General features: G+C 50.0%; 2 protein-coding genes across 9 annotated transcripts in view; one reads left to right on the top strand and one right to left on the bottom strand.

The window, feature by feature from the left end:
- The window catches only part of MORC2 (MORC family CW-type zinc finger 2), a 49,649-nt gene extending 29,606 nt beyond the window's left edge, over positions 1-20,043 (top strand). For all 8 annotated transcript variants that reach the window (XM_074886782.1, XM_074886781.1, XM_074886786.1 and 5 more), the window contains 16 exons: positions 1,281-1,363; positions 2,250-2,335; positions 5,590-5,730; positions 6,274-6,428; positions 6,571-6,699; positions 8,020-8,125; positions 12,130-12,262; positions 12,600-12,674; positions 12,784-13,173; positions 13,576-13,716; positions 13,810-13,864; positions 14,655-14,796; positions 15,138-15,329; positions 15,425-15,518; positions 16,759-16,947; positions 17,859-20,043. In XM_074886782.1, coding sequence (XP_074742883.1) covers positions 1,281-1,363; positions 2,250-2,335; positions 5,590-5,730; positions 6,274-6,428; positions 6,571-6,699; positions 8,020-8,125; positions 12,130-12,262; positions 12,600-12,674; positions 12,784-13,173; positions 13,576-13,716; positions 13,810-13,864; positions 14,655-14,796; positions 15,138-15,329; positions 15,425-15,518; positions 16,759-16,947; positions 17,859-17,927 — 2,180 coding nt within the window. In that variant the 3' untranslated portion in view covers positions 17,928-20,043. The remainder of the gene's footprint in view (positions 1-1,280; positions 1,364-2,249; positions 2,336-5,589; positions 5,731-6,273; positions 6,429-6,570; positions 6,700-8,019; positions 8,126-12,129; positions 12,263-12,599; positions 12,675-12,783; positions 13,174-13,575; positions 13,717-13,809; positions 13,865-14,654; positions 14,797-15,137; positions 15,330-15,424; positions 15,519-16,758; positions 16,948-17,858) is intronic.
- A 6,176-nt stretch (positions 20,044-26,219) lies between these two features.
- On the bottom strand, positions 26,220-27,344 carry LOC141951233 (apelin receptor A-like). The gene has a single exon (XM_074887211.1). It carries the CDS (start codon positions 27,327-27,329, stop codon positions 26,262-26,264), a length of 1,068 nt encoding a protein of 355 aa, XP_074743312.1. The 5' UTR covers positions 27,330-27,344; the 3' UTR covers positions 26,220-26,261.
- Between the last annotated feature and the right edge of the window lie 296 nt (positions 27,345-27,640).

Genomic DNA, 27,640 nt, shown 5'->3' with positions numbered 1-27,640 from the left:
CCCTTTTCCACTCAGTGGGAACTTCACCAAACTGCCATGACTTCTCAAATGTGATGGATAGTACCACGAATCATGTCTGTGCCTGTCAGCATGTGCCACTCTTCTAACCTGTGCTTTATCATTTCTTCTAGTCATCTTGCATATAAACATTTCTGTTCTTTATTTATACCAGTCTGTTTCTGTTAGAAATTTTTACAGTTCATGAAGTCTGTGGTGTCACTGCATCGTCTTTCAGGAATTTTCCGTGCTCGGAAGTGAGCTCAGGGGAACATTGTGGCAAGGTCAGTGCTGCATCCACAGCACACGTGCCTGAGTCGGGTGCTTGCAGGTGACAGCTGCAGCTCCGACTTTCCCTGCCCAAGCAGGGTATTACTTGCCAGTCCATGTTTACCCCTGTGGATCTCATAGCCTGTGGGACAGAGGAAGATTACTCACTCAACGAGTTCTTGTACAGCTGTGAGCAGAACAGGCTTCTGGCCTGAAAGGGAACGCGAGAGAGTTGTAGCCAACATGCTTTTGGATGGAGGGCATGCAGATGCAAGGTACATGGTGCTAATTTGCCAAAGTACCTTGTGTCTCAATTTTAGGAAGGGATTTCCTTGCTGAAAAAGAAATTTATTGAATGAATCTTAAGCAATATGAGGGTGATGTGTACCTATTGCCAGGCAGTCTGAGAGAGAAGAGAAAAGGGGAATTTCTTTAAGTGATAGGCTGTGTGCGCAGAGATCAGGTGTAGTGGTAGGTTTTCAGTACACTCTGTCCTGTTTTGTGTGTAGCACAGATCTGACTTTTTTCAGGCAAAATTTAACAATTATCAAAGAGAAAAGCATTTCTGAGAGTCTTCTTTTTCCTTCATCCCTGCAAGAAAATTACCTCTTTGTAACTTTTTTTTTCAAGCCTGAATTCAGTCTTCCTTATGTGAGAGCCTTTCTCTGCCTTCACACCTGTGGGCAGAGCAGGCAGGGCCACTTGCATCCTTATACTCTTTCCACTGGCTCACAGGCTTCCTCATGGATCTTTCCTTTAAACGTGCTTTTGCAGAGTTTGGCCCTACTATTACGCCGGTGTTGACTGCAACCTCTGGACAAGTTTAAGATGGCATGTCGGTGGTGCACTCTCATATGTGAGGTTTTATTTTGTACCTTTTTGTGTTACCTTTGTACCTTTACACGTGTCAGTCCAGCAGAGGCTCTCGGGAAATCGGTCTCCTCGGGTGAATACCTTACGCTACGCTGTCTGTACTGAATGGTTGACGTTATCCTTTTCCCTGTGTGTTTCAGCGGAGGAGAAGGCTCGTGAGGCAGAGAGTAAAGCCCGTGCCCTTGAGCTGCGCCTAGGAGGGGATCTCACACGGGAGTCCAGGGTGAGCCTTATGCTTTGGCAGCACATTATGTGTTAGGCAGTGAGGGACAGTTCAGAGCTCTGGCTTTGGAGCAGCACTGGCTGGTCCTAGTGTGTAGGTTAAGCAGGTGGCGACTTCAGTTGGTGAGTTGCCAGCACTGTTCAGACAGCTCTGTGGTCTCTCACCGCTGCAGTTTCTTCAACATCTACATGTGGTTTCCAGCCCAAGTAGGAAGGATGCTGACATTCCCTTGCCCTCAACCTCCAGTATATCCTGAGTGGGAAGGCCACCCCCAGCCCCTAGGCACTTTGTTTGATGTCAGCCTCTGCAGAAAAGGCATGGGGAATGTGAGGCATTTGAACAGAAGTAAAACTGGGTGCTTTTTGATTGTTCCCTCTCCCTGCCTGTGCAGCTGGCTCCAAAGCATTTTGGGGGGCTTTTGAAGGGACTGTTTGCTTCTTCCCACCGGGGCTGTGGCTTTTGACGGGGGCAAGGCTGAGACCCAGCCTGCTGCTGGGTGGGAGGAGGGTTTGTGGGGACGCCAGGTGAGTCAGCAAGTGACACCAGATTAAAATCACCGTACTTCCTAGTGGCATCTAATGGAAACAGTAGTATCCAAGTACCCTGGCTGTTTCTCTGTGCCTGTTACTCTCTGGTATCACTTACATTAGATATTTAGCTATGTTTAGGCATTTTCTTCTGAGCAACTTTGTAGCTGCTTAAACAACCCAGCAGCAGGTGCTGCCCTAAATGTAAAGACAGGCTGATTGTCACTCTCTGCTGTTTGTGAATTCTTTACATTTAAAACATTTCTGAGATCTGTTTGAAGGGGGGAAAAAAATCATAGAAGTGAGTTAATTTCATGAATTTCACAGCAGCAGTGTTACTGTGTGATGCCTGTTTGCAGGTTATGCTACGTCAAGTCCAAAACTCTGCAATAACCATGCGCCGGGAGGCTGATGTCAAGAAGAGGATCAAGGATGCAAAGCAGCGGTGAGTGCAAGGTGCTTCAGAGCTCTGATTTTCTCAGGCAGTTCATTCCATGTGCTCAGATGTGTCTCCTACTTTGCTTGTGTGGTGGAGGGAGCAGTTCAGCTCAAAGCTTACATCTTTGAGGGCATGCTGTATGCCCTGGCTGTTAAACCAAGGGGACTGAGTTTGCTGTTCTGGTTGCTTCTGCTCTTCCCCTCTTACTTGCTGATAGACATCTTTGGATTTGGCTTGGTTTTTGTAGATGGTTATCTGGTTTTCACATCTGCTCTTTTGCTTTTTCATCTGCCGGTAAGAATCAGGAAGGCAAACAAATGTTAGCAAGTTACAGTGAAATGGCTTTTAGGATTGTAGAGATGTTTTCTAAAAACTTGCTGAGTTCTGTTATACTGCTGTGAAATCCCAAGACAATGTTCTAACTTAGCTCTGGTTGCAATTAACTTCATTAACGATGTTCTCACATGAATATTTCACTCTGTATGCAGTTTTTTTCAAATTTGTCATATGCATTTCACAAATTAAGTCATAACCAGAAACAAATGCTCTTAAAACAAATGCTGAGTCTGAGAAAGTTAGGGATTTGTGTATAACAAGTCTCTGTTCCCACCTAGTTGTTTTGCATGCTAGTTTACATGGCTGCTTAGGTCAGATCTATCCCAGACTTGTTGCCAGAGATAGATCTAATGCACCTTAAGATGCTATAAATAAATAAAGCTTTTAATTTAAAGTGCTAGACCTGTGATCTGAAGAATGCAGAAACTCTTGGAAGAAGCTGTTTTTTTCAGCTTCCATGTACAGCTTGTCTTTTAATTCTTGGTTTTGATGACATTAGTGCCCAAAGTAAAATGTTGTGAATAGTCTTCTGGCCTTCCTGCTAATGGGCAAAATATTTTTTCCTTTTAAAAAACTGAAGAACAAAGAACTTGGACAATGTAAGTTTGAAAATAGCTTTTTTTATGTCCTTTATTGACTAGTTGGAAATGAGAGATTCCAAGTTTTCTTCAGCAGTTCTTCCTGTTTGAATCTAAGTTTTGTAGGCCACATGTAACCAGCTGGTTTGGAAGAATACCCCAACTGTGGATATGTCAAAAGGTTACCTCTAGTCAGGTTTCAAATATGTGATGATGAGTAAAATAGATGTGTGTGACTGCTAACCAACAGCAGAGGAAAAGGCCTTTGTGCAGATTTCTGTGCAGATTCGGCCATGTGTGCTCCCAGGCGAGAGCTGCCGGGTGCTCTGCCAGCTCTGGACAGGCATATGACTTGCCCTGTGTCCCTGCATTTGTCACTGGTGATCAGAGACACTTCAGAGGGTCACACTATTCCATAATCTTGTATTTTATCCAGAAAACAGAAGAAATTCCTGAAAAATGTGTATATAATAGGCAATCTCCTGTAAGAAATAATTTCTGTAGCCTGTCAGAAAACTCTTGAGTTATAGAGAATGTCTTAGGACAGTTTTCAGCTGTTTCTCTGGTGCTGGATGCATCAGTGAAAGAAATGCTTTCTGGTTCCCAAAGCCTGGGTAAGGTCAGGTTATAAATCCAGCAGATGGGACACATACTGAAGTCCTAGTAATGAAATCCTGGGCTTTTGGTCCTCCACTTAATTTTCCATGGTTTGGATGATAATTTGACTTCTTGTCCTCTCTGACAAAAATGAGGAGATGCCCTTCATATTTTGTAGGTGAATGCATGTTGTTACTAGAAATGTAAGGCTCTACATCCTTTTCCAGCAGTTAGAAGAATAAAAATAATCCATGAGGTGGCTGTTTTACCACACCTAGTCATGTTCTCAGATCACAGTTGTCCACTTGGATGAGCTGAAACCAAAAGGGTAACATTCTAGCCCAGCTTCTATTGACACTTGGCAGCGTTCAAAACACCTCCTAGCAAAGGTTTAGGTTTAAAATTACTGAAAGCTGCTATTCCAGGTGTCTTCCTAGTAACTTGTTTTAGAATCATCTGTTTTAAAGAAAGGTGTGTTACAGGGTACCAATACACCTGTGTGGGGAAGAGCATGGCTTTAAACGGAAAATGAACATGAGATTAATCTATTTCAGGGATTTATTTTGAGATGCTTGACCGTTAAGACAGACTTACATCTTACGTCTGCAGATTATTATTGTGCAGTGCTCATGCATGCACAGCTCAGGTTCTTTTAATATCTGATATTAGTAGACAGTCAACAGACCATTTTAGAGAATTCACTATCTTCAACTAATCACTTAAGGAGAAGTCAAATTCTTAATTGGGATAAAGGACATCAGTGCTAAGAATTTGATATGGGGGAAAAATTAAGGGAGGTCAGAAATTAGAGGGGTGGGTAGAACAATAGTTAAAAGTTTAGACCTTATGTTTGATACTTCCAGCCTGAAACTGAGGATTCTCATTATGAAAAATCCTCAGCATGGATTTCATGGAAGCTGTGGAAACTGCTTGATTTAGTCTGTTAAAGAGCAGTAGTTCTGTTTGTGAGACACGGGGATTTTGTTTGATTTATAATGCAAAGAGAACAAAATCTCCTGAGGCTTTCTGCATCGCAGGAGATACGTCGTTCCTGATAATCAAAGATTCAGACTCAGAAATCCATATGTGCTCATAAACATACTGGAGACCAACTTTTGAAGTCATCTGCTGCATAGATAAAGCAGAAATCATACAAATTGCTATCCTGTCATTTCCAGGGAAAAAAGCTGTGTTTGGGTTGTGTGTTGTATCTTCCAGATTTCAAACTTGTAGTAGTAGCATTGTAACACTTGTAATTATGAGAACTTTCCCAGAATCGGAATATTAAGACTGTAGTTTCGTATCAAAATCTTAATTTCCATTTTTTATCTAGCAGAGAGATCTACGTATGGAAAATACAAACCGAAATAGCATTGGAGAGGACCAGTCTGTACCTAACAGTACTTTCATAAAACTAGTTAACTAGGATTTTTTTGAACAAGCACATCTGAAGTAAAAACCAGAATCCATTCCTGAAGGACAACACATATCCAAATGAAGAAATTATCTGAACAGATACTGTCCAGCCTAAATTGGTGTCTGTACTACAGAGGTTTTGTATTTTGTTCATGTTTACTTGTAACGCACATTCAACAAATGCTTTGTGTTTTTAGACACAGCAGACTACAGGACAGATGTTAGTAAACCCATAATGCTCAGTGGTGCTGGACTTCCATACCCTCTGTCTAATGACAGAAAATAATGAGTTTTATTTTCAGCATCTCTTGAGACTCTTTCATTCTCTTACAGGGCACTGAAGGAACCCAAAGAATTGAATTTTATCTTTGGTGTGAATATTGAGGAGCGCGAATTGGATGGCATGTTCATTTATAACTGCAGCCGACTGATAAAGATGTATGAGAAGGTGGGCCCGCAGCTGGAGGGTGGCATGTGAGTTCCTGGAGATTTTTCAGCAATTTTTTTGCTTAAGTCTGGCATGCTCCTACATACAACTTCGGCTGTGCAATAACCTTGTTCTGCATGAATCATTCTTCACGAGTGTGAGGCTTACTCATTTTGTCAGCCTTTAGTTTGGACTCTTGACAAATAAATTAGATGTAATTTATTGCCAGATATTTCCCTGGTTTCTTGATAAGAGTTCTCTACACAGCTTTTCGTCATACCTGCAGAAGTATGAGGCTTTTGTTCTCAGTGCTGGCATTTGGGGCTGATGAATACTGGTAGCAATACTGCCTCATTCTAGGTACAGGGAGAATGGGTCATGAAAGCAAATACAGGTATTTAAGCCCACCTTGCTTTTTGCGTGCTGGCTCAAGTCTGATTTAAAAAGCTGATAAATTAAAACTGGTACTGCTGCAGGAGTAGGTGGGTATTTGAGTGTGTGTGTGTGTGTGTTACCTGCTATTTCAATATTGTTTCTCTGAACAACGACCTGGTGGTTTAATGATGTTTGTGACTGTGTCCCGCTTCCAGGGCATGTGGTGGAGTGGTAGGTGTGGTGGATGTGCCCTATTTGGTGCTGGAGCCCACCCATAATAAACAAGACTTCGCTGATGCCAAAGAGTATCGACACTTGCTGAAGGCCATGGGAGAGCATTTGGCTCAGTATTGGAAGGATGTTGCTATAGGTAATGAAGCTGCACGATTACCAGGGGCTGGAAGGGGAAACTGGTGGCTGGAAGTCAGCTAAAGGGAAGGGCAGCCAAGAATGCAGGTGGTGATTTTTGTGGTAATGGCTCTGTACTGAGCAGGGGCTTGTTTGTTTTCCAGCCCAGAGAGGTATTATCAAGTTCTGGGATGAATTTGGTTATTTGTCAGCAAACTGGAACCAGCCTCCATCTAGTGAACTGCGCTACAAACGCCGGAGAGCCATGGAGATCCCCACTACGATTCAGTGTGGTGCGTCTGAGCAGGCTGTGGATAGGACACTGGTCCTCCCTGGGGGAGGGGGGAGGGACTCCTGCTGCTGTTGGGGAGCAGCTAAATGGGTAGGAGATTTGAGATGAACTTCACTACCATTATCCCCTTCTAGAGCTTGTCTCCTTCTGTGAGTTGCCTTTGTCTGCACTTGATGGGTGTTTAGACCTCTTGGCGTAAGGTTCCTTTCCTGCACAGTTTACTAACGGTGATGTTCTTCAGGTGCCCTTACAGAACGGGGCAGGTGTGGCCAGTAGCAGTGTTGAGAGTGGGCTGAGAAATGTCATATGAGCTGAAACTGGCCAAAGCCACCCATCTCAGCATTAATCTGGAACTTCCCCATAGGCAGTGGAAAGTGGCCAAGTAATTTGTATTCTAATGTGCTGTCCTGCTAACTGGTACGAGCACAGAAGGGAATCATTTCCAATCGACTTTCGAATTTAATCCAAGTTCTCTTCTGTGCACCTCTAAACCCCTCTGGCTAAGCCCTTACTGGAGTAAGGGAGATCTCAGCACAACCACTTTGCCTCTTAGAGGGACACCAAATGCTCTCAACCTAATTTTCCCCACAGGACTTGGGGATAAGGATGTAGCAAGGAATGTGAGGCCAGTTTTGTGGAATTACTTTGTTAGGCTCTCCTGCCTCATCAGTTTTCTCAGTCCTTTCCAAGTTCCTCACAAAGAGGAGGGGCTTTCCTGTCATTCTTCTTGTCCTCTGCTGTTGACATATTTCCAGAGCCTGATTTAAGAATGTTTGTATTTTTGTGGAAAAACTTCTTTTTTTAGCTGTTGATTTCCTGGTAGGCCAGCAATGCTCTGGAACCCAAATCTGTCTTCCTCGTTCATCTAAAATTTATTAGATTATTATAACTTTTTTTTTAGTGGATAAATCTCTGACTTGTTTTGTGTTGATACCAGTAAGAGACAGCCTTACTTCTGAGATGAGCAGTGATTTCAGAAATGGCTCTTCAGTTTGGTTTGTATGTATTGTCATTGCAGCAGTGAGTGTGAGGTCCTCTAGCATTGGTTGATGCCAGGCTTCATCAGATTCTTGTTATGGACGCCTTGTACAAGATTTGAGGTCTTCCTCCAAACATTTTGTGAGCACAAAGCAATAATTGATTCAGTATATCCTGTGGCTGTCTCACTTTTTTTTTTTGCCACTAGTCTCACTGTTGTTGGATATACTTTGTAAATTGGTGTGGTCCTTGGGTGTTAAATGGGCTTCAGAAGTGCTATAGAAAAAAATGATTTTGTGACTCAGGCTGTATATTTCTGACTTGCAAAGTGTTTGTTGAACAGATGTATGTCTGAAGTGGCGGACTCTCCCATTCCAGCTGAGTTCAGTGGAGAAGAACTACCCTGATAGCTGGGTATGCTCTATGAACCCTGATCCCGAACAAGACAGGTAAGAATCACTTCATGTAAAGACTTTTCTGCAGCATGCCTTATCTGCACATGGGGGTTTTTTTCCTGGTCATCTGTTCTTTGAGAACAGTTGGAGGGATAGGCAGTAATACTGTACCTTTAAGATGTGCTCACAGTCTGTGAAAAAGTACTGATGATGTACGTATTTGGAGCTGACATGTTGGTGGGCATTTGTGCAATGTACAGATTGCAGAGTGCACCCTCAGCAAGTTGTAGATGATACCAAACTGGGAGGAGTAGCTGACACACCGGAGTTGTGCATCCATCCAGAGGGACCTGAACAGGCTGGAGAAATGAGCTGGCAGGAACCTCATGGGTTCAACCAGGAGAAGCACAAAGTCCTGCCCCTGGGGAGGAACAACCCCAGGTACCAGTATATGCTATTCAGCCTGGAGCAGAGAAGGCTCAAGGGGATCTCATCAGTGTATAGAAATACCTGAAGGCAGGCTGCAAAGAGGACAGAGCCTGGCTCTTCTCAGTGGTGCCCAGCGGCAGGACCAGAGGCCGTGGACACAAGCTGGAACACAGGAGGTTCCCTCTGAACATCAGGAAACACTTTTTCCCTGTGAGGTGACCACACCCTGGCACACATTGCCTGGGGAGGTTGTGCAGTCTCCATCCTTGGAGATATTTGAAAACATCCTGGGCAACCAGTTCCATAGCCCTGCCTGAGCGGGGGTTTGGACCACACGACCTCCAGAGGCCCCTCTGACCTCAACCAGTGGTTTGGTGAGAATAAGTTCCTCTGTGGTTTTTCTGCCCTGCCACTGGAAATAGGATTGTAGCCTTAGTTTATGCATGTTAATTTTAGTGTAGGTAGCATAGACAGCAATTAAAGAATAGTCATAAGCACAGGCTGGCAGTGATACATGTTCAGTGGGGTCTTTGCAATTCTCTTTATTGCTACTATCGCAATTAGACACACAAACTGCAGCAACGCCTGTGAGTTGCTGTGAGCTCAAGAATGACATCTTGCACACTTGAGGGAGCAACACATAGATTCATTTCCCAGCAGTGTGTTTCACAGTTATAAAATTTAGGTAGAATCTAGTAATTTAGTTGAATGAGGAAAATGATTGCTCTAGGCTGCTGTGGAGAGAGACACTGCTTAAAAGCTGATTCTTGTCTTTGTATCATGAGGGAGGCTGCTCAGCTGTAATTCAGGTGCCTTGGCTCAGTCCTTAAAGACAAAGGAAATCAATCCAGGTGGTAACTTTTAATTGGAATAAAAATCTTAACTTCTGTGTCTGAAAAGGCTACAAAGAAGTGTTCGTGTTGATATTTGGAAAGTATCGATTTTTCCAGCTTCTTCCTTTTGGCACCTGTCATTGGAAGAATACCAGTGCTAACTTCCCTGTTGCTCCATGTGTTTGTGCCCTGCTGTGGAGCTAAGAAGAGTGTGGTTGTGCTGAGGATGTCCTCTGGCTAAACTGCTGGGGCAGGGCTGCATCTGCAAGCCTGAGAAGAGGCTGCCACACCTCCAGCCCCCCAGGTGGAAGCAGTAGCAAGGCTAGGAATGTGTTGCTGGGAAAGGGCAGGTGAGGTGCTTTGGACAGGTGATCCAAAATTCTGGTCATTTCAGCTTCTTTGAAACGGATCTCAGGAGTCTTGCTCTGGGAAGATAAATAACTAGAATATTTTTGGATTGAATAGGCTCAGATGCACTTCCCAGCAGTGAGTATGGTTGTGTCCTTTTACACAAGCCAGAAGGTTTTCTACAGAAGTTGCACTAGCACTCCTCTGGCTTGCTTGGTGCCAGTAGAAGCAGGGCTTCCTTGCAGTCACTGCACTTCTGAACTTCCCTTCCAAGTGCTCTACTGCCTGATGTTTCTTGCTTGTGTCCTTGTGCCGTGGGTTTGGACACCTTCACCTCTGTCTTGACCATGTACCCCAGCTGTTCCATTTCAGGTGTTTGTACTGTCTGAGGGAGGAGTGAGGATTTGGGAAGCATTGCTGTTGCCACCATGGGTGGGGGGCCTCAGGCTTGTCTGTCATGACGGTCTGTGCAGAATCTCATCCAGCCAGGTTGAAGATGAAGCACTGTCAGAGTTGATGTTCAGACTCTCTCCTGGCGTCAGAAGACCATGTGGTGGTTTTGCCTGCCTTGGCATTGTCTGCCTGCACTGTGTTCACTTTGGCACTGAGTTGTTCCCCATCCTTCTGACTTGTCCACCTACACCTCAGTTTCTGCTGGTGGCATGTTGTCCCAGATCACAGGAGCGGAATGCTCTTCTCCATCTCTCATGTAAAGCAGTCACCGTTTTTGATGTCATGGTCTATGCTGGGGTCAGCACTAAGTGGCACCATCGCTCACTTTGTCACAGAGGAGGCAGTGTCACACTTCAGTGTCAGGCTCACTCTCCCTTCTTCTACCTAAAATCCAGCTGGGTCCTAAATGGTGTTTGGATTCACGGCTGAAACACCAGCTGAAGATGACTGTCTGGCTCAAAGCTCCTTGTGCGTCACCAAAGCCTTGGTGCTGAGTTGCAGACTATTCTTACTACAAAGATAATTCCTTTTTTCTGACTTGCTGCCTGTAGTGATGCAATCTGTGGTTTTGAATGTCATATATAATCTTAATTTTTTCCTGTCAGCAGAACTAAGGCATGCTGTCATACTTTCTAGTGCTGTAAGATACAGCTTAACAACGTTTTCAGGCTCAGTCCGTACAATGGCAGAGGAGATGGCATTTCTCTGCTGGGAAACTTGTGTATGGTGCCACCCTTTCAGCTTTATCTTTGGGAATTGCAGCTTTGGTGTCAGGCAGTCATTTTGCAGTCATTTTGACAGGTGCTTTCTTAGCCAAGGAAGTAATCACTCTGTGAAAAAACAACCCTGCAGTGCTTCAGCTAAGAAGAGGCTGGTGGAGAAACTGCTGCTTGTGCTCCTTTTCACTGACAGAACTGATCACAGTACGTCTCTCGCAGACTAGGGGATATCCCATCAGTTAGCAGGTTCGGGGTCAGAGATACTGATAAAATCATCTCTCATCAGCCTCTTGGAGCTCTGTGTGATCCACAGCGAGAGTGGGGTCTTCCCTTTGTCTGTAAGACCCACACTTGCAGGAAGTTTTTATTGGCTTGACTCCAAGGCAGCGGAGGAGTCAGCTGGATCTCTTGTGTTGTGCAAGAGTTGTCTTGGTACTGCTGCTTTCCTCCTGTCTCACATCATCCCTGCATGACTTTGCCCTTTGCCCAGGTTGATCCTGTGTGTGTCAGTCCATGACTCAGTTCTGTGACAGGAGATGAGCCTTGGAACCTCTCAGTCCCCTCTTCTTCCTCTGGCAATGCTCCTGATGGCCAGCTGCTCACCCAGAAGTTTAAAGGTGATGCCAGTCCACTTTCATGTATTTCCTACCTGCGTTTTCCTCCTCTCTCAAGGACTCTTCCAGGATCCTGCATCTGAGAGAACCTGAGGGAGTAGGATACTCACCACTGTTTTGTAGGCCGTAAGCTGAACAGGATGGGAAGAGCAAATAGTTAAGGGATATGGCAAAGGAAAACTTTGTGGCCTTGGGCAGCAAGGCAAAGCGCATCTTCTGTTGGAAGGCTTGTGTAAACATTGTCTTAATCACGGGTTACTGGTAATAAGCTTTTCTTTCTAAATGGAAAGGAAGCCTATGCAAAGATTAACCGATATGAAGACATAAGTTGGTAGGAAGGAAGATTGCTATAGAACTCCAGAGTACAGAAACAGTCTAGAAAAGCAGTCACACCTATTCCTAAGCTTTGTCTAGCTCCTGGGCTCTGAACTGATAATTCCCAGTGTAAATGGCTTTTTTTTTAACAACTGTGCTTTTGATCCTTAAATCGTATATGTGTTTCCCAAGAAGAAAACTACTGTTTTTGAGGCTGTGGCTACTGCAGAAAGGAAGGTGGTTTTACTGCTGCATTTGGGATGGGATATGGGGACAGTGCTGTGTGTGTGAGGCAGTGCAGATTCTGCTGTTGTTGCTGAGGTTGTCTTGAATTCCCTTTGTGCTAGATGTGAAGCTGCAGAGCAGAAGCAGAAGGTGCCACTGGGAACTCTGAAGAAAGACTTGAAATCACAAGAGGAAAAGCAGAAACAACTGACAGAGAAAATCCGCCAGCAGCAGGAAAAGCTGGAAGCTCTGCAGGTGAGGAGGTCTCCAGCTAGGCACAGCAGGCTTGAGGGACCTCCTAGTGCCGATGGATGATGCTGAGTCATGTCTGTCTCAGCCTCTCATGCCACCTGTGCTCCTTCATGGGTTGGGGGTTGTTTTAATAACAGAAAACGAGCATCTCAGCTTGCGTTTCATTTTTCTGCCAGGAAAATGGGAGTGACTGTTGGTGTTCAGATGAAGGGATGTCTCTTGAAGGACACAGAACACACCGTATAACTTTATTTTAAACTGGAAAACTGCTGGGCTGGGTTCAGGCAGGCCCTGACAGCTTTTAAAGATGCCCTTTCTGATATATTTTTTTTTTTAATAGAAAACCACTCCAATTCGATCTCAAGCTGACTTAAAGAAACTGCCTTTGGAAGTGACCACACGGCCTGCAGGAGAGGTAAATGGGATACTGCTGTGGGCTTTATACTCTTCCGTGCTATCCTTAGCTGCTCTGAAAAGCAGTGCCCAACTCTTCTGTCCTTTCTCTATACCCTCATTTGTTTCAGAACACGCAGTCACAGACCCGAACTCAGCGCCCGCGATCTCCTCCTTTACCTGATGTAATCAAGAATGCTCCCAGCAGACCACCACCACCTATGCCTCTTACCAAGTCCATGAGTCAGCTGAAAAAGAGCTCTTCAGCTTGGCCAAATATCAGCACTCCCAAACTGGCAAGCATGCTCTCCAGGGAGGAGGCCAGCACTTCCAGGACACACCAGCACACTGTGACAGCTGGAAAGTCTAACAGTGCTTTAAAAACTCTTGCCAAACCAGGTACAACAACGAAGCCACCCTCTGCTGTCCTGCAGAACCCCAAAAGCTCACGTGAGACACCCAGTCCAAAAGCTACCAAGGTGCCAGCACTAAAGAAATCTGCAGCTGTCAGATGCTCACAGGTGAGACTTGATGGGATGAAAACTGTCAGCTCCTTACCTGCAGTTCTGTATAGCCTGTCTTGCTGTGTTGCATGGGATTTGCACTGTAGTCCCTGTGCAGAACAAGGTAACTCTTATTTCACCCTTGGGTTAGGGTGCTCTTCTACACCCTTGTGAAGACTTGTTTCATCTCTTTCCTGTTAGACCAGACTGTTTTCCCACGAAAAAAAAAAAAATGTGGAGTGGCAGGGTGAGTGCTTGTATGATCACGTAGCACCTGCTAAAACCTTCTGGAAAAGCTAATTAACTATCAAATGAAATAGTGGATGCTGAACGGTTGGGGTTTTTTTTAAACTTGGCTAAAAGAAAGTTTTGGTTGGTAGCATGCTGGAATTATAGCTAGAGCTTGTTTGCTTCCTACAGACCTCCACCACTCGGAAGAGGATCTTGAACACCATAGAGGACGGGTCTGAGGAGGAGGGGGAACACAAGGAGAAGACAAAACGGGGCAAATTTGTGGCAGTGAAAGAAGAGAAGAAGGATTCCAGTGAGGTGGTGGTGGAGGTGAGAGTGCACTGGTTTCCCTAGCACGAGGTATTTGTCAAGTGTTCATAATCTTGGTGGGAGGCAGCTAATCTGAGTTCTCTCTCCTCACAGCTCACAGACAGTGCTGGGGAAGAAGAGCTGGCAGAACTGAAGAAAGCTCAGAAAGGTGAGAAATGAACCCTTGAACTGCCTCCACTATCTTAACACAGTGGTAAAGAACTGTTGCAGGACTAGACTCACTGGTTAAACGTGTGATTTCATTAATGAGCTTTTTAAAATAAGAATTAGTGTAAATTTGGGTTCCAAACCCTGAGATGACTCTAACTTGCATGATACATTTTGGCCAGGAACCCCTTGCTTAGACAAGAGGCAACTGTGGCATGGGAGGATCTGTGATCTGAGGGCTGCATCATGTTAACGGTGTGATGCTTGGCTGTGTGGTGTGGTCTGATGTCGTGCTCACCCCTCCTAACTGATTGGATCATGGAGCTACGTGAGCTGGGAAATGCTGAGAAGTGTATGTAGACCTGCTGTGAGAGGAGAGGGGCTGAGATACCTCTGGGAAAGACGGTAGCCAGGATGGTACTGCAGCTTCTGCCAGAGTAAGGCATTTCTTCAGCCCAAGGGGCTGTCTGGAAAGTGACCCACTAGGAACATGTGGCAGATTGTCCTGGTGGCCAACACGAGCCTGGAAAGCCCGTGTCGAACAGCCCAGATTACAGGAGAACGCTTCTGTCTGAAAATGCCATATCATTTCCTTGCATCTGAATGTTTTTCTAAGCAGGAGTTGAACTGTGTGACAGTGGTGGGTTTATGGTTTATGTACCATTTGAAGGACTGTCACAGGTTTAGGTTTGCCCCCCACTGAGGGTGGCTGTCCTGTCTGGAGCTCACGCAGAATGTGCTCTCCAGCACCTGAATGTTTGCAAACATTTTTACTGTCATCCTCCTTGCAGATAAAGGGCTGCATGTGGAAGTGCGTGTGAACAAGGAGTGGTTCACAGGCCGTGTCACAGCTGTGAAAATGGGCAAGCATGCAGTGCGCTGGAAGGTGAAGTTTGATTATGTACCTACAGATACCACACCAAGGGATCGCTGGTAACTATCTCTAGCTACTGGATTTTGGAGGCTTGTTTTGCTTTCAGGAGGAAGACCCCATTTTACTTCCATAGATGCTGAAAAGAAATACGTTGCTGTCATGTCAGGGAGTATGTGTGTGCTCCGGACTGTCCAGCTGCTTCTGAAGGAATGGGCATGACGGAGTCCATACAGTCTGCCCGTGGCTTTGATGGGATGCTCCTGTGGAGGCAGCTGTTGTGTACTGTAGAGGTCTTAGAGTGACAGCTGGGTACAGGTTCTGATGAAGCTGTTGGTGGTGTTTCAGGTATAGCCAATGTAGAAAAAGATACCTGACTTTCCTGTAATATTTTTTTTTTCAGGGTAGAGAAGGGCAGTGAGGATGTGAGGTTGATGAAGCCTCCCTCTCCTGAGTACCAGGCTCCAGATACGCAGCAGAAAGAGGAGGTTGTTGTGGCTGAACCTTCTACCTCAGACTGTGTCAGAATTGAGCCAGACACCACTGGTCCCAGCAGCAGCCAAGAAACTGTAGACTTACTAGTCCAGATCCTTCGGTGGGTTCATTGCAGCTATTGTGAGCTGCTGCAATCTGATGGCTTTAGTCTTTTAAACTCCCAATTCTGGCTTTGTGTTTTTCTTTCCTGCATAGAAATTGTTTGCGGTACTTCTTGCCTCCAAATTTTCCTATCTCCAAGAAGGAGCTGAGTTCCATGAGCTCGGAAGGGTTGTTGGTGTTTCCCTTGGTGAGTTCAGTATTTCTAGAAAAGTAAGTTTGGGGTTTTTTGCCACACACATTCCATTCTTATGGCAAGTTTGCATCCTGTTGATGCAAGATCTCACTCCTCAGAAGGTTATTTGGATCCTTACCAGACTAAAGTCACTGAGAAAAAGAACGAGAGCCTCTGAAACATGGTCTTTTGACAGTTGCGTCTGAGGATTTTTTTTAATTACCATACATCTGTGTGGGAAAGCTGTTGGCTGCTACTATCCTAACTGCTTATACATTGCTGTTAAGCTTTTGAAAAAGAGAGGCCAGGTTAGAGGCTTGTAGAAGTAGGATGTAGGCATACCTGCTCGTTCTGCCCCTGGCCTTATAAATCTAACTTATGCAGAAGCAATCTTAAAAATGGGAGAGAACACAGAAGCCAACCCCCCTCACGCTTTTCCAGGTGAGCAGACTGACTGCCTGTGAGTCAGCTGTACATCTTAAGGCTTTTGGTGTGCCCTCCATTTATTTGAGCAAGGAACAGGTGAGGCTGAGCCTGCACCAGTATCTGCGTGCTGTTATTGGAAGGTCCAGTGCAGGCTGAAACATGGAGAAAGGGTACTGGCTTCTCTGACTTCTGTCTTCTCTGACATACCAGAAAGGGAGATCTTTTCAGGACTTTTGTCACCTACAGGTGACCAAATGACAAAAGACACTGTTTATTTGATAGTGCTCCCTCACTCACAGTGTATATATTGGCAGTCCTCTTGTTTCTTCCTCTTTTGTCTCTGTTAATTCAGGCATCTGCTTGAGTTACCAGTCCTGCTGCTTCTGCAGGACATGTTGGTCTTGTCTGGAGTCTTCTGCAAGTGTTTTTTTGTTCCTACCTTGCAGTAATAAGCTGTGTTGTCTGGGTGGCCTACGCTAAGGAAGCTCACTGCTTACAGAGGCTGTCAGATCCTTCTGCAGCATAACTGTGGTTTTGGGCTTTTTAAAACATGCTGTGTCCTTAATCTGAATTCAGGCAGCTTTTGTTGCAGTTCTGGTCTTTGAGGAATGTGAAAACCTGTGTGATTTTTGTGCTGCCTGTAGTAGGCAAATCAGAAATGTAAATGTGAGCATGCGGGCAGGGCGTGCAGGGGCGCGGTGTTAGGCGGGTGGTGTTCGGTTATGGAGTGCTGGTAGCTGGACTCTTCTACAAGCTGCGAGTGCTGGGGTTTTCTTGACACTCGGTGCTGCTTCTTAACGTGTCATCTGTTGTGTTTTGTCTTCTACAGAAAGAATATTTCAAACAGTATGAGGTAGGTCTGCAGAACCTCTGCAATTCGTACCAGACACGTGCTGATGCCCGGGCCAAAGCCTGTGAAGAAAACCTCCGCAACTCGGAGAGGAAGCTGAAGGAAACAGAGGAGAAACTGCAGAAGCTGAGGACTAACATCGTGACCCTTCTACAGAAAGTGCAGGAGGTGGGTGAGGAAGGGGTGTAAAACCAGAGCTGCCCCAGGCATAGCAACCTGACCCAGACCCAGGCCCCTACAGGCCCTTGACATGTTTTAGTCCAGTATTTAACTGGGCTTCAGCTCTCTCTCCGTTGGGTGCAGTTTAGGCTTACACCATCAGAAGCAGCTGCTGTTGCTGCCCACCTTTTGGGATCCGTGTCTTGGGGGTCCTGATGAGTGTTAATTTTCACAGATGGATTTTTTCATGGCATGTACATAGTGCACAGCTTCTATTTGTTTTCTGCTTTCTGCTATGAAACGTGGGGCTGCAGGAGAATTTCCCTGGGCATAGGCAGTGTTCTACAGGGAATTTCTGCCCCATTCCTGAGCAGAAAGGTGGTGCTGGATTCTGAACCCCATGTATAGAAATGCAAACCTTTAAACAATAATATAAAAAACTTTATGGTGAAATCTATTAATTATACTATTAAATATTAAAATAGCAAATCTGTCTTTAAATAAAAGCTTTAAATAATTAAACTTTAAATAAAAAAGCTACTTTAAATAAAATTAAGACCACCCAGTGGAAAAGCTGATGGAAGCAGTTGCTCCCTATTAGGAAAATGTGTGTTAAAGCTAAAAAAAAAAACCCAACACCTAACTTGACCCAGATCAGCAGATAGTAAATCTATTGCTTGAGTGCATTGTTTGATCATCAGGTACTGACTGGTTTCCAGGCATTGTCCATCAGGCTCTGACAGGGAAAGCTGGTGGTGTTTCACAGCAGATGTCAACAGCTGGGAAGTGCTGGAAGTCGGGGTGTAAAGGCTGACCAGGACAGGTGTTGCAGAGGATGCTGTGCTGCTCTGTCTCGTCTGTTCTTGCACTGTTCTTCAAGATTCACTTTTCACTGGTATTTCTTGTGTCTTTGGTTTCAGGACATTGATATTAACACAGATGATGAACTGGATGCATATATTGAGGACTTAATCACAAAAGGAGATTGAGCAACCCCAGTACAAGCCCTAGAGAAGTGCAGAGGAGCGGATTGCTGCGATGGCAGATGTGGATTCCTGCTGTGGAGGACTGTGACAGCTGATGAGGAGAGGGTTTCTAGACAGTACTTATGTTGTGTTGGTGTACAACTTGTCCTTGTGACTTTACATGAAAAAGACATTTGTGCTGTTGGCAGGAAAAATTTTAACATTGTAGTTCTCTGAATATCTTCCTTTTGTTTATAAATATTTATTTTTAAAAGAAATGGGAACTGTGCCTGATATGATGGGAGGATTGCTGTGTGTTTTTAGTGAGGTAAAAGTGTGAGTACTGTTTTTGCATCTGGGGTTATATTCATATGCTGGACCTGGAAGACCAGAACATCCTGCCTAGCAGGTTGTCTCAATTATGAACCTGGCAGCAACTTAAAAATAAGCCTTGAGTTCTGGAAGAGGAGATCGGGACTTAGACTTCAAAGATACTGAACTTGGGCTGGAGAAAGCCTAGTCAGGAATTTGAGCTACACAGAGGAGATCAAAACGCAGTCCCTGTGTGAGTGGAGGGGATGACATCTTGGTGGTTCTGAGGGGGTTGGGGGTGGGGATTGGCACTTGCCAGTGCAGTGAGGCTCCTAAATGAGGTCTGTGTGAGCAGGTGGAGTTGTCACCGTGCTAACAGTCAGAGGCTGAGGATCCTTTTAGAACATGATGGCCTCCTAGGCTGCTCGCAGTGGGTTGTGGTCATCAGAGAAAGCTGGAGTTCAGATTCTTTTCTAGCAGTGACCCTTGCACACTTTTGCTGCTGTTTCTTTGAGACATAATTGCAACAGCAAAAGAACTGCTCAACCAGCTGAAAATAAAGTGACCCTCTGTTCTGTTGTCACTCCCTCAGGTTTGTGTTGCTTTGATCAACTTGCTCTTCCAGGTAATTGTATTAGAGTGCTGGAATTGGGAGCCTCTGGAGCCCTGCATCCCTGAGTTATGTCTGGCCCTGGGTCAGCAGCAAGGACAATGCCTTTCCCTCGTCCTTCCAGCTGGAGGCTGCACTACAGCTCCTGGCAGATCACTCGTAGCCAAGGTGATTCGGTTTGAGTTTGCTGGCTAGCCAGCTTCTCAGGTCTGCTAGGACAAGATGCCCATGAACTCAGTGCTCAGAAAACTGAAATCTGCTACAGCCTGGTGGTTTGAAGAAACACAGCATGAGCAAGAGGTGCCCGCCTGCAGGTACATCAACTGGAACGGACCAGTGGGGTTCTTTTGACAGCTGAATGTGTAATAGATGTTTTGGGGGGGGGGCGGGAAGCCAAATTAAACATCTGTTGTACAGAATCTTAAGCACTAATGGTTTATAGTCCTGGAGAACTCCCAAGTTCTACATACCACAGGAGAGAGGGGAGACTTTTGCTTATTAGCTGAATTTCAGGTCTTTGTAACAGCACACAGTGAGACTGACTGCTTTCATTCAGGATCTGGGTTTGGACATCCTAGTATAAATGCAGGTAAGGAGCATCCCCCCCGACCCCTGTACACCTTCCTGGACAGAGGGGCAGCATTCCTCAAGTGTAGGAGCAAGCTCCACCACTCTCCTTGATTTCCTTACACATATTGAAGGTTTTAATTGTGATGGCCACACATGGTGCTCCAGATGAAGATGATCCTTCTGTAGAAACTGAGTTTTTTATTACGGTGAAAAAAAATCTTTGTCCTTTCCAGGTGACCAGCAGAAATTCTAAAGAACCTAATTTCATTAAAATACAGTTTAGAGATGCTGCTGCTTGCAAGCTTCAATTTGTAACACCCAGAGTATACCAGTGTGGCACAAATAGCTCTTACACATTTCTTGAGCTTCCTGACACAGTTTGATCCCCTACTCCTGCTCTCCTGTTAGGAAGGTGTTACTCTGTTTTTTTTCCTGTTCTCTGAAAACTTCTCATTTCCAGTTTTAACTTTTTTTAATGGCATTTTATTTTCTTGATCTTGTACTAAGTATTTTGGTTTGAGTTACATTTCTTCCCTGGAGTTACTTTGATCAGTACAATTGAGACGTCCTCTCTAAACTTCCATTTTGCTAGGAAAAGCAAGCCAAGAACTTTTAAGTGCCAATAAAGTTTTTCATTCTCAAAACCTTCCTGGTAGTCCTCTGCAGCTGCTTCAATTTGATTTTTTTTAAATTTTTTTTGTCACCTTGTTAAGTAGACCTATGCATAACATTTGATTTTAGTAATGCCTTTAAGAAACGTAAGAACAAAATGACCTCTGGAGGTCATCTAAACAACCTGCTCCAAGCAATGTGTACTCAAAAGCTGTACCACATTGTTCAGGGCCTTTTCCAGTTCAGCTCTTAAAATCTTTGAGGGTGGAGGTTGCACCACTTTTCTGCATCACGCAGCTCTCCAGTGAGTGTGTTCCTTCCTTGTGTCTAACAGGGTGTCCCTGTTGCAGCTTTGGAGGCTGTTACAGCTGCCTATTGAAAATACCTTAGCTGCTGCAGCCTTGGCAGTTAGACCTCGTGCTGAGGTCAAGCCTTTTGGTAACCACGTCTGTGCTCAGTTCCCTCAGTCTTCCTCTCAGCTTCCAGCTGTTTCTTACAGCAGAAATACTAAGGAGTGCACAAGTTGCATTTTGTACAGCATATCCCCTCTATAAGAGCACCCTGAGTCCCTCCTTTATGCCCGTTGTTACAGTCACCCGTTTTGGAAATTCCTCCCCCAGCTGACACCTAGATACTTCGTAGCATACATGTTTCTGTAGGTAAGGTTGCTAATGGGTTTAATAAAGAGGCAGGAAGATAACATTAGCTTTTGGGTCTCATGATTATTGCTCCAGAATGATTGTCTTGGGGGCTTCTGTTAGCAGGACCATGATTGTCCTTGGTGCTTCCCTCACTGGGGTGCCAGCACTACCCTGGAACGCGAGGTCCCTGTCGGTGATCCTCCACCTCGGACAGATTTGCCATTTCTCTTGCAGAGTGGAACGAGAACACCTGAGCTTGTGGCAGTTGATCCCTCTCCCAGGGTGAGGGACACAGTCCTGCCTGCACATCTTTGAAGGGTCGGGCATTGCAGCTGTTCCTTAACTGGAGGCTTGAAACTCTGTGTCACCAGCACTGGATCTGGGGTTTGATTTTTATGACAACGTGATCAACGTTGCCTTTTTTTATAAGTCATTCCTGCAGCCTGTAGCAAGGACTGGCTGGGCTTTGGGGTGCTGCTTGCTCTCAGCTACCTTACAGGGTTATTCTTTCTCACGTGATGGGGCACACTCGGTCTCCTCTGCCGCTTCCTTACCCCAGAGGCACAGCAAACTTCTCTGCCAAGAAACCCAGCCTGGTCTCCAGGCCCCAGGCTATCTTTATCTACTCAGGACAGTACCAGTTATCTTAAAATCCCTCTTAGCAGCATCTGGATTTGTTTGTGGTCCCAAGAGTGCTGTCCTGGCCCTACGTACTGGTCAACCTCACTTGACCAGTGCCCACTCCATTGAAGTTACCAGATGGGCAACTCTTGGATGATCTTGTGATCCCCTTTCTCATCAGCAAAGCTGCAGCTGCACAGCACGAGACCCTCTAAACCTGCACTGGAGGGAAGGCTCCAAGAAAGCCCTGGGGAGGCCTGGGGGAATCAGGACACCTGCTGCAGCAGTGAAATGAGAGACAAGGTCCATGGGGACCTCAGGGGTCCCTGCCATGTGGTTTCCCTGTGTGGAAACCAGGTGCTTTGGGCCACTCCCTCTTCTACCGGGGCTGCAGCCCACTGAGCAGAACAAATCCTAAATGCACTGTCCCCTCATCCTCCTGGGAGCCCCCCACTGCAGGGTACCACCACTGTGCCTGCCCCAGAAGAGCACAGGGGACTGGGCTGGGGATCCTGAGGCCTGTCTAAGGCTGCTGTTGTTGCTTGAACACACTGAGCAAAGTGTCTGAGCGGGGAGGGCCGTGTTGAGTCGTGTGAGTACAGCAGGAGCACAGTGTTGCAGAGCCCATTGCTCTCACTGGGAAGGAGGAGCCTGACTCCTGGTGTCGGGCAGCTGGGACTGGAAGAAAAAACCCCAGCAGCCTTGGCTCAGCCTGGAAGAAGGGAGGGTGGGTACCAGTCCGGGGTGTTTGCATAGTGCACTGAGCCCACAACCCTCGTTTTCCCTGTCCTTTTTCTGAGAAGCTGTGGCTGCCCAAAGCAGTGGTGCCGTGTTGCTGTGTGCAGGGCTGCCGTGCCTGGGGCTGAGTGCGCAGGTGCTGGGGTGGGCTCTGGTCTGGCTGGGCTCTGCAAACAGCTGCTGAGAAGCTGCAGGGAGAAGCCAGGCTGGGGCCAGCACCACCATCACCCTGGCTCCTGCTGCTGGCGTCCGTCTGATCTCAGACTACACAGCTTTGCTTTTGCTTACCAAGGAAGGCACAGGCAGCTGTGGTGCTGCAGGTCTGGTAGTCTCGTGCCCTCCTCACCCAGCGTGGCTCTGGCGCCAGGGCCATTCCCCTTCTGCTGCCCTGGGCCATGTTCAGCCAGGCTGAGGTGGAGCTGCTGGCTCAGCTGCCAGGCGTGGGCTGCATGGCAGGACCCCTTGAGCGAGGGCACTGCCACCGCTTTATCAAGTGCCTCTTTGTGCAGGAGCCACCAGTGCCTGGGAACACGGGACACATGTGAAAGCATCAGCCCCTGGTGCTGCCCTGTCTCCAGGGAAACGTCCCCCAGTGGGAGAGGCATCCCCGGCCCCTGCCAGGGCACCCCCACCCTGCCTTTGTTGGCTCCCCTACGTTTCTTTGGGAGACAAGGGGATAAAGTCTTCCTTTTCCTGCCAGCCGCCAGCTCCTGCTGCAGCTGCCTGGAAGTGGCTCCCCTTGCCCTGAAAGGGTCAGCTGGCATCTCCCGGGAGGAGTGAAGGCAGGCACTCAGCACCGGATCCAGCCCTGGGCCAAGGTGCAGCAGCACCTGGGGCTGAGCACACAGTGGGGCCCTTGTCAGAGCACCAGGAGCCACTGGCAGGAGCCTTGTCCTGGGCCCTGCAGGCAGCTGGGCATCCTCTGCCCAGTTCAGCTGCTCCAGCCTGGAAGGAGGAGCTGCCCAGCCACAGCGGTGATGCTGCTTTGCCCTGGGTGCATCACTATGGGTGCCAGGGTGCAGGCGCTGGCTCTGGGCCACTGAGACTGCCACATGCCCTTGTCTCCTGTCTCTTGCCTCTGCCCGCCTGGCACAAGCCATGGCCCTGATGTACTGAGCCAGGGGAAGGCTGGATCAGGATGGGTAGTTTTATTTTAAATCTTCTTCAACCCTGCAGCACCCGAGTGTGACCACAGGAGGTTTCTCACATCCTCCTCCCCCCACTGTCAGCCCAGCTCCCTCCTGGAGGGCCATGGCACAGGCATGTATGTCCCTCTGGGGTGATGGGGGAGGCAGCTGCAGTGGGATGGAGAGGATGTGACTGAGCATTCAGCATCTGGAGCCGTGCCGGGTTGGGGGGAGCCCACTTCCTACTAGTGCAGCTGCCCAGGGACTCCCTGGGAGCCTTGGGGCCCATCTCCCAACTGCTCCTCCCAGATCCTGCTCTTGCCTTGCGGTCCTTTGGCTTAGGTGGGGCCATGGGCTCAGCACTGTCTGCTCCTGGCAGCCCTCCACTCCTCCGAGCTGCTCACCTGTCTTCAGGCACTGGAGAGGAGAGCTGCTCTGCCCCATGGCATGGGCAGGACCAGCCTCCCACTGCTCAGTTCCCCCCAAACCCATCCTGTAGCATAGGTCCAAAGCAGCTGGTGCCCAGAGAGCCTGAGCTCTGGAAGCTGGATGCAGCGCCCATGGGCAGCAGGCGCATGGATCGTCTGGATGCATCTTCCAAATGCAAAGCAGTGATGCACATGGAGCAGAAACCCTGGCAGGGCGCAGAGCTGTCTCTGCACTTCCTCTGCCAGGGGCTTGCACCCAGAGCAGGGAAGGCATGTGCCCTGGCTGGCGTGGTTACTCTTTGCATGGCCCTGGCCTGTCCCCATGCTCACCCCACGCCTGACCAGCTGACGCTCAGGGTCTGTGTGGCACCACCCTGGGTCTAACGTGGCTCCACCCAGAACAGGGGCTGTGGTGGCTGCAGAAGCGTGGCAGGGCCAGCCCCTGTCGCCTCCACACAGGCTCTGCTCCCGAGTATCGCTCAAGGCTGGTGAGAGCGATGGGACAGCCTGCTCTGTCCCTGCAGCCCAGGACAAGGCCCTGCAGCCCACACGGCTGGTGTGGGGCAGGTGCCTCGGGGTCGGGGCTGGAGGACAGCTAGTGTGATTTGTTCTGGGGCGAGATGCAGAGAGTGGGGCTTCCAGGGAGGGTCTGAGGACAGAGCAGGTGACCAGCGTGGACACAAGCGTGTGGGTCCACCCCGAGGGCAGCAGGGCCATGAGCCCTTCCCTTTTTCCCTGCCTTCCCTCCACAGAAAGCAGTGCCCGCAATGGGACAGCTCCCACCTGCCAGTCCCATGGGCACCATCTCCTCTCAGCTGTGCTTCCGTGGACGAAGGGGGCTGTGGTGGGTGCCTGCCCCTCTTGGGATCCTCCCCGTACCCTTGGCCCTTCCTCAAGGGCTTCTTACCAGGATTCATGTTTCCTTCCTGCAGTCTGGAGCCATGTCTGTGGCTGCCCTGGCAGGTGTCCCAAATATTCTGGTTCAAACTTTTTGTAGGGAAGAAGAGTCCACAGCCCTACGGCAGCAAGGCTTGGGCAGGGGGAGGCACTGCCCAGAAGGAGGGATGGGCAGGGTTTGGGGGTTTTTAACATGCCGTTAGAGAGCTGCCCAGCTGAGCTGAAGGGGAAAGAGAAGCAACAGGAAGCTATAGAGCATGAGCCTCCCCAGTTTGGTGCTGGTGTCCTGCGCTGGCATGGGGAGATGGCAGCTTTCCCCAGGGGTGCCCCAGGAGAGCAGCAGCAGGGGCTGCTCCAGGGAAGGACTCTTCACCAGGTGCCTGGGGGGGACAGTGCTTACAGCCCATGTTACACTGCCCTGATGTCCTGTCCAGACGTCCCATGACCGGTGGGCCTGAGGACCTACCTCCTACCTATGTCTGTGCTGCCTGACTCTCCTCTGCATGGAGGGGAGGGACTCTCCCCGTGCATGGCTCCGAGGGGGACAGCCTGTTACTCTCCGCAACTGTGCAGGTCTCACTTCAGTCTGAGCTCAGCAGGCTGTGCCTGCAGAGGTGTATGAGCGCCGAGACCAGACAGCAAAAACCCAGCAGGATTTGCAGAGCCAGGGGAGGAGGAAAGCACATCCACTCGCACGTGTGGCGCTGCCAAATGGGGTGTCCGCTCTGCTCAGGCTCAGCTGTCTCTAGTGTAGCTCCTCTGGTGGGGCAGCATCCACACCACGAGGCTTGGCTGGGCCTGTCACAGCTCCCACAGCAGCACCATCAGCAGCTGTGCTCTCTGAAAGCTCAACCCCCAGAGATGGCCATTAGACTCCACAAAAGGGCTGCCCGTTGCCAGCTGGAAAGGGGTGATGCATCCGTGGCGTTCCAGAGATACCATCACAGCCCTAAGTAGGGCAGGCTCATGCTGACAGCAGCACGGGATGGGTAACGTTCCTTACTTCTACCCAGTGCAACGCTCCAAAGACCCTGTGCTGCCTGCCTGGTGTCAGCTCAGCGGGCAGAAACTCAGGGGCCCAGGTGACACCCCTTGGATATGGGCAGGGTTTTCCGAGAGGACACCTCCAGCACCAGATTGTGCCTGGGGAGAGGCTGGCTCACCTGAGCTGAAGGAAAATGCACCCAGCTCCTGGCAACCTGGGTCCAGCAGACTGCAGGGCCCCCTTAGGACAACCATGCCTGGAGGATGGCAGCACGCCCGTGTCCTCACCCAGCTGTCTTGGACAACCCTCAAGGAGCTTCTGTCTGCGAGGAGAGGAGCTGAGCAGCCTCCAGACACGGCTGGACACAAGCTGGATGGGCCCTGAAGGCGGGCAGGGCGGAGGGGACGCTGCCTGGACGACGGTGAGAGTGGTGGCTCAGAAAGGTGACAGCGGCCGTGCCAAAGCCCCCTCACCGCAGGGAGCCTCCGGTGGAGGGAGGGGAGGTCCCCAGGCGGCGGGGAGGGACGGACGGGGCTGGGGCCGGCCCCACCCCGGGCTGGCGGGGCCGGCCGTTCCCCCGCGGGGCGCAGCACCCGCTCCTCGGGCCGCGCGGGGGTCCGGGGCGGGGAAGGGAGCGCGGGGCTGCCGGCGCCCCGAGGTGACCCGAGGCCGCGGGTGCTGGGAGCCGACACCCCGTCGCCGGTCTCCGTCCTGCCCTGCCGGCGGGGGGCCGCGCGGGGCTGCCGAGCGGAGCCGGAGGAAAGAGGCAGCGGGCTCCGTCGGCGGAAAGGGCGTTTATTGGGGCGCGGCGGGGCCGCTACAGCTTGGTGCCGGCCGAGGGCAGCTCGGAGCGTTGCGTGGGGCCGCTGAGCGTGGAGGAGGCGGCGGCGGCGGGCGGGCGGCGCGGCCCCAGCAGCAGGCGGCAGCGGGCGCGGAAGCGGCCGTCGAGGAAGGCGTAGAGCAGCGGGTTGAGGCAGCTGTTGAGGTAGGCGAGGCAGGTGGCGTAGGGGTGCAGGCGGGCGATGAGCCCCAGCAGCGCGCAGGGCAGCTCCAGCAGCCCGGCGGCCGCCAGCGCGAAGAGGCTCTTGAGCAGGTGGAAGGGCAGCCAGCACCCGGCGAACACGGCCACCAGCGCCGCCAGCAGCCGCAGCAGCCGCCGCCGCGCCGCCGCCTCGGCCCGCGGCGGCCGGAGGTGGCGGCGCACGGCGCTGCCCACGCAGCAGTAGCAGACGGCCATGAGCAGCAGCGGCGCGGCGAAGCCCAGCGCCGTGGCGCCCAGGCTCAGCGCCGCCGCCCGCCCCGCGCCCCCCGCCGCCAGCTCGCACAGCGTCCGGTTGCGGGGCCCCCGCCGCGCCTCCCGCAGCAGCAGCGCCGGCAGCGCCGCCGCCGCCGCCGCCGCCCAGAGCGCGGCCAAGGGGCCCAGCCCGGCGGGGCGGCGGCGGCGGGGGGCGCGGGGCGGCGGGGCGGCGCGGGCGGCGGCGCGGCAGCGCTCGGCGCTGAGGCCGCCGAGGCAGAAGGCGGAGGCGAACATGCTGAGCAGCACCAGGAAGCTGCTGAGCTTGCAGAGCGCGGCGCCGAACGGCCAGTGGAAGCGCAGCGCCGTGTAGGCGGCCCAGAGCGGCAGCGTGGCCACGAAGGCCAGGTCGGCCAGCGCCAGGTTGCCGATGTAGGCGTCGGCGGAGCGGCGCCGCGCCCGCGGGCCGCGCCACACCGTCAGCAGCACCAGCCCGTTGCCCGAGAGCCCCAGGGCGAAGACCAGCAGGTAGAGCAGCGGCAGCAGCGAGAAGGACGCCTCCCAGTCCGCCTGCCACTCGCACGCCTCCCCCGTGGCGTTGCCCGCCGGCTCCTCCCCGTAGTAGTACTCCTCCGCCTCCGCGTACTCCATCGCGACCGCCGCCCCCCGCGCCCCGCCGCGCCGCTATAAGGGGGCCGGCGGCCCCGCCGCCCCCCCCCCGCCCCGGGGCGGCCCCGGGACAGTCGCTCCGCCCGGCGCAGCATCCCCCCCCCCCCCCGCCCCAATCCGTCGGGTGCTGCCCGGCAGCCCCGCAGGCGGCTCGGTTGGCTGCGGGCATCCCGCGCCGCGGCGGCGGGAGCGGTTCGCTGCCCGCGGGGCACCGAAGGCGACGGGCGAGGAGCGACGGCAGGCGGGCGCGGGGGCATTGTGGTAACACAATTCGCGATGCCTCTTGCAGCGCT

This window comes from Strix uralensis, chromosome 17, assembly GCF_047716275.1.
Source record: "Strix uralensis isolate ZFMK-TIS-50842 chromosome 17, bStrUra1, whole genome shotgun sequence".
In the NCBI taxonomy this organism is placed as follows: domain Eukaryota; kingdom Metazoa; phylum Chordata; class Aves; order Strigiformes; family Strigidae; genus Strix; species Strix uralensis.
This window is presented reverse-complemented; position numbering and strand designations above follow the sequence as displayed.